We start from the raw sequence: 6,000 nt of genomic DNA, 5'->3' as shown, positions 1-6,000 counted from the left end.
GGCGGGGTGGTGGGGCGACCGTTGGGTCCGGCCGTTCGAACGCGCGTGTGGCGACGTTGCCCGCGAACTGAGGGGGCGGCGGGGACGCAGGGCGGGGGACCCCCGGGCCGGCGGGGGTGCGGCTCCTGCGCTGCACGGCGGCCCCGGGAGCCCCCCAACACCTCCCCGCGGCGGGCGACTGCCGGGGCGGCCAACACCTGGGGGGGGGGGGGGGGGGCGGTGGGCGGTAGCGAGGGGCGGCCCCGCGCGCCCGCTGGAAGGCGGTGCGTCCCGCCCTGACGTCACGGCGCCCCCGCACCGCCGCCGTCTGGCAGCCTCCGCCGGGCAGCGCGAGCGGCGCGGGCAGGTGGCGTGCCCCGCAGGCGGCGGCGGCGGCGGCGGCGGCGGGACCACCGCATCGCCCTTCGGCTCCCTTCGCCTCGGCTGCAGCGCGCCGCCCTCGCCATGTCGGTGGCCGGGCTCAAGAAGCAGTTCCACAAAGCGACCCAGGTAGCCGCCGGCCCCGCCCCCGCCCCGCGCGGCGAGGGGTGTGCGTGGGGCGCACGCGTGGGTGCGCGGTGCCCGGCTGCGCGCTGGGGTGCCCGGCGGGGCGCTCGTCGGCTGCGTGGTGCTGTGCTGCGTCTAGGCTGTGCGCCGGGCGCCCGCGTGCGTGGGCATGCGGGGGTGTGCGCGGTGCACGAGCGCGCGTGGGTATGCACGCATGTGCGCGGGCGTGTGTGGTGCACGAGCGTGCAGGGGTTCCCACGGTGCGCAGCTGTGCGTGGTGCGCGAGTGGTCCGCAGGTTTGCATGGAGGGGCGGGAGTGTGCACGCTGCGTGAGTGTGCGCGGGCGCGGGTGGGAGTGCACGGGCGTCCGGGGGTTTGCGTGTGTGTGTGTGTGTGCGCGCGTTTCCGTGAGCGCCAGGGCTGCACGCGTGCGGAGGGCCCGGGGTTGCCGTCCGGCTGCAGGGGCTCCCCGCGCCCCCCCACGCCGTCCCCGCGGTCCCTGGCCGCGCTGCGGCAGGCGGGCTGGGGCTCCCGGGGCGTGGGAGCGGGTCCTGGGCTCCCCGCCGGGGCCAGCGCGGGCACGGAGGGGGCTGCGAGGCTGCGGGGGTGGCCGCTGGGGCAGATACCCACCGGGGGCCTCGGACCTTCTTTACCGAGGGCTGTGCGCCGTGTTTTCGTCGGCGTTTCCTTGGCCTGACTTTGTAAATTGGCAATAAACGTGACCTTTGTTTGTTTGTTTGTTTGTTTTCTGGCTCCAGACCACAGCTGCAATCTGAATAATGAGGTTTGGTCCTGTTGCTTTAGGCAGGGTGTGATATTGCAGGAAGGTCAGGCGGGATGTTTCACCAGTCTTCGAGTTGTTTCATAATACAAAATCTGTCCGTTACAGTCCGTAAGAGTACAGCTTCTGAATCAGGTTCTGACTCAGCGTGCTTTGGGGATAAATCTAAAATGATTTCATAGAAGTCAGGCGAATTTGTTTGGATTTAGAGATTTGAGACCAAGACCAGTGTAATGTGCCTTTTTTTTTGTTGTTGTTGTTTGCAACTAAGTGCAAGATCCCCGGTTATTTCCTGCTAATTGTCATTGCAGGCATCTTCAGGTAACGGTATTGGTCACTGTAAGCAGTCTGTAGCCGCAGGTGTTATGCTTTTCAACACCCGTGTTTTTCCCTTTCTCATCCATCTCATCTCTTTCATCTCATCTTTTGTTGCACTGTGGGGAAGTGTTCCTGAAAGAATGGTCCCTAATACGAGAACTTGTCCAAATTCCGAATCTCCATGCCTTGCAATTACACCAATACCCCTTATGACTCTGAATGCAGTGGGGTACGTCAAGTCCTGCATGGGCCCATGCAGGCATCGAATGACGACGTGTCTCACCTTTCATACCACATTGTGCTGCATCATTGGTAAAATAAGCTTCACAAGAAACCTGCTGTACTCATGACAGATGTGGTAAGGAGCAGTTAAGAGTGCCTGAGCCCATCCTGCAGCACCCATCTGCTGCTGCTCTTTGTTATTTCTCCCCCCTACCTACAGTGCTATCAGAAGCCCAGGAATTATCATTGCTGCGCTGAGTTCTGGTGCCGAAAGTAAGAATTACAATGTCTGTGTCATCCAAATTTAAGAAGCAGGCAAGTAGAAGTTTACTTTTTAATAATAGAAGTCTTAGTTCTCCATTATTGTAAGCTAATGAGTATGCCTCTGCAGCAGCAGAGGTAAACATCTTTTTTGGAGGGAGCATGGTGTGAAAGAGGTCTGTGATGCTGTTCTGTCCTTCAGATGACACTCTCACACTGATTGTCAGCAATACTTCAGGAAGGAAGAGTTTTAGCTGGCTGGAACCAAAATATCAAGTTTTTGATGCCAGATGCAGGAGCCTGACATCAGATGACCCAGGGATTTTTGGGTCCAGCCTTGACTTTCACAGATGGTATGCAGGCCACGAAGACACATTCATGTATGAGAATGATTCACGAGTAGGTTGATCTCTTTATTGGCTGTTTTCAGTATGAGTGAGAAATCCAGGACTTAGTCATGCTGACCTTACTCTAGGGAGTAATCCTTTTGGCTAGGGATTAATCCTCAGGTGAAATATGGATTGACATTGCCAGTATGAATAAAGCTTCCCCGATAGGACCAAACAAATTGGAACTTTTAAAAATTCTGAATTATTCCTCTGGTTCTTATTCACATAAGAACTTGTGTATGATGTGCTGTCATAATAGGGTCCTAAATCATACCAACAACAATTTCAAGTTATTTCTCAGGTTGCTGTGTCCTTTAACCCAGTTTAGCATTGTGAATTCTTGAAGTCTCCGGTGTAGTTTCTTTCTGTCTTTAATGCTATTATTGTTGTAACATTTGTATGCCTTACACACAGAGAGTTTATGATTATGAGCATACAATTTACTAATACAAAATACAGTTCTAGTTAGAAGTATAAAGATTTGTGGCACAATTTAAATGTTATTAAAAAGTTTTTCTTTCATCCAGAAGTCTGCTTTCCATAGCATAACTTAAAATTATGTGACTTCCATGTCTGAATTGTTTTATACAATGCAAGCATTGTTTTCATTTGTCATTTTTTGACTTGTAAAGTGTCAAACTAACCTGCATGAAATACTGCCATTCTGTTTTTTACTAGAAGCCATGCTGAAGAACTTAATACCTGTCAAATTCCATGCACCGACTGCAGCAGCAGTGAGTCATTGAAAAGTGGGAGGAAACTTCGCTCCTTCTAGAATGAATGGAGTGTTCACCCTTCTGCCTTTTAACCGTTCTACCTCTGTGCAGCATTAAAAAGTTTAGAAGAAATATTCCTGAGTTTGTAAAAGGAGGGTAAGTCTGGGAAGTCATGACATTCATGCAGAATTACAAGATGTTAGACTGACAAGTATGGAGCAGGTTAGATTATTCATTTACTGCTGTTACCCGCAGAGCACCTAAGAAGAAGTAACCCTGTTTGAATGTTAACTGTGCTGCTGCAAATCTGTCAGACATCCTGGAGCTAAGAAGATTGCTCCAAAGAGTGTTCTTCCAGAAATGGTCCCTTTTTATTTAGGCATGCAAACTCCTCTGCCATTAGTGCTATGTCAGTGTGACTGAGAGACTGTTGCTTCCTACAGGTTTGTGTACAGTTTTAAAACCACCAGAATCATTTTGGGTCATGCAGATTTGACAGTCTGGGGCATTTGAACAGAGTTGTTTTGAAATAGCATGAGCTTTGTTTCCACATGACTGCATAGATTACATAATATGGCTCTTGTGAGGCACACTCAAGCTTTCAGAAAATAATAATTTCGTAGGGAAAGAAATGAACAAAAATGCTGGGAATGGCCACATTCGAGGTTTGCCTGGGAACCACTGAATAAATGTGACCGACATTTAAATAGCTGTCCAAATGTAGTGATTTGAACCAAAAGGCCTGTAATAAAATTTATTTTCCCTGTGTTCTGTTTTTATGATACAACTGTTTTAATTTGTCTTAACACTGAGACAGAAGTCATCAGTTTATACAGTTTTATAGAGAAACAGGTTTATTACTGAAAGAAACAGCTGAAGAAGCGACTTCCACTCCACTCATAGTTGTCAGTAGCTTGTTACATGCCCTGACTTTTAGGTGGAAAGTGTCACGCTTCCCTCTTTAACAAGGCAGCCTGTGAAGTAAGAGTTTGAGCCTAGTGTTTAATAAGAAGCAAATAAGACACCTGCCTTGCTGTGCTATTACCCACATAGCACAAAATCCTGTGGGCTTCATAGGGATTCTGCATTGATTCAAATCTGTCTACGTAGGTTCATTTGCAAAAGAGAGCACATTAGGGTTGAGGCAGAGTTTGAAAACATTGATAATCTGTTTTGGAAGCGTCCTGGAAGAGCATCTGCTTATTAGCATGGATCCACCAAACCTTCTGAGTGTGCGGCATCACCATAAACTTGTGAGCAGTTCCATTAAAATCAGTGGGAATACGAGTACGATGGAAATTAATCTCCTTGTCAAATGATTTTTATATTGTGGTTCATCTAGCTGAATGTTTTTTAAATTCCTTGGTCAGAAGTGTGTAAAATATTTTTCACTGGAATGGGTGAAGCAAGCCTCCTTTATGCACAGCATGTTTTCTACACATGCTAGACTCTCAAACTGCAACTAACCAATTGTTACGATTCCTTTCATACTGATAGAGAATGTGGACAGTGACGTGTTGATACCAGTGTTTTCCTAAATCCCCATCAAGCCCCATATTCACAGTATGTTCCTAACTGTCCTGCAGCGTTGAGTGGGACCTGTGCGTGCTTGCCACCAAGGCTTTTCCAGTGAAAGCACCACACCTGTCCATTCCAGCTGACTGTGATTGAAGCTGGACTCACACTGGGACTGCCTATCTCCTTCCATGTTTCCTCTCAGCCTTACCCACCAAGTTATGGTCAGTTCCCATGCATGTATGCGAGCTGGTCTGGGAAGTTGGACAGTGCTATACTTCTAGTGTGGCTGCTGCACTGTGTGTTGCTTATGTTGGACTTAAAAGAGCTCCCTCCTCCTGTGGCGTGGAAACTTGTGAGCAGGTGGAGGAAAGAGGAGAGTTGTTTGCAGAGTGGTGTGGCTCTGAGGATAGTGCCCAAATGGGCTGTCAGAAACTTCTCTTCGAGAGCCATGTACCACCAGCAGTCTGTTGGTGTCTCTCGGTGCGGAGTGGTACAATTTGAGATCAAGGAGAGGGAGCAAATTTTTGATCTGGGAATAAAGAATATTTTTAGAAAAAATATTTACTTAATGGTGGAGGTGATTATTTCCACAGCAGGTAGGGAAATTCCTTTTCTTTGGGCACTCTAGTTTGATTGCCAGATACAGTGTTCACATTTGGCATCATTCCCATGTGTCCTTTTATTGATATTACATAATTGAAAGGGTGAAAAATTGACCTTAATCTAAATTGCCCTTTAGTTGAATACTGCGTAACCCTTCCTAGCTGTTTATGGCTTAAACAGTCAGCTCCAATTTCTAACCCTGTTTCTAAATCTAATTGGAAGAACTGCTGCTTTGTGTACAAAAAAGATAATGGCTTGTTTTTGGGGGGGGATTTCTCAAGTATCTGTCACTGCAGTAGCAGTTTCCATTTGTATGTATGTATGTAATAAAGCTGGAGCACTGACTGACACCCATCTCCAATTTTTCTCCCAGTGATCTGTGGAGGAAAAGAGTATCTGTGGACACTGCTCAAAACACAGCCTGCATCAGATTTTTGTTTTAAATCTTGACTTTCATCTTTGTTAGAAGTATTACACAGCAAGGAAGATCTAGCTGCTCTTGGTCATTTGTGCAAAACAGCGTCTTTAAGATTTAAATGTGCCCTCATGACTAGCATACTGATTGATAGCATGCTTCATAAAAGTGCTGAAGCAGCATGAACAGGTTTAACCGAAGCAGATTTTGCAGAGGTTACTGTGCTGAAGATTCTGGAGTTTTACATAGCTGTCGAGTGGAAATGTAAGAGAAGTGCTGGGGTGGTCTTAC

The 6,000-nt window shown here is 48.3% G+C and overlaps 1 protein-coding gene across 1 annotated transcript in view; it reads left to right on the top strand.

The window, feature by feature from the left end:
- The first annotated feature begins 275 nt into the window (after positions 1 to 275).
- Positions 276 to 6,000, top strand: part of SH3GL2 (SH3 domain containing GRB2 like 2, endophilin A1) — a 101,193-nt gene continuing 95,468 nt past the window's right edge. The window contains exon 1 of the mRNA XM_030004674.2: positions 276 to 489. Coding sequence (XP_029860534.1) covers positions 445 to 489 — 45 coding nt within the window. The 5' untranslated portion in view covers positions 276 to 444. The remainder of the gene's footprint in view (positions 490 to 6,000) is intronic.

The sequence above is a fragment of the Aquila chrysaetos genome, chromosome Z, assembly GCF_900496995.4.
Source record: "Aquila chrysaetos chrysaetos chromosome Z, bAquChr1.4, whole genome shotgun sequence".
NCBI classification, from domain to species: Eukaryota; Metazoa; Chordata; class Aves; order Accipitriformes; family Accipitridae; genus Aquila; species Aquila chrysaetos.
The sequence above is the reverse complement of the archived record's forward strand: the minus strand, read 5'-3'. Positions and strand labels throughout refer to the sequence as shown.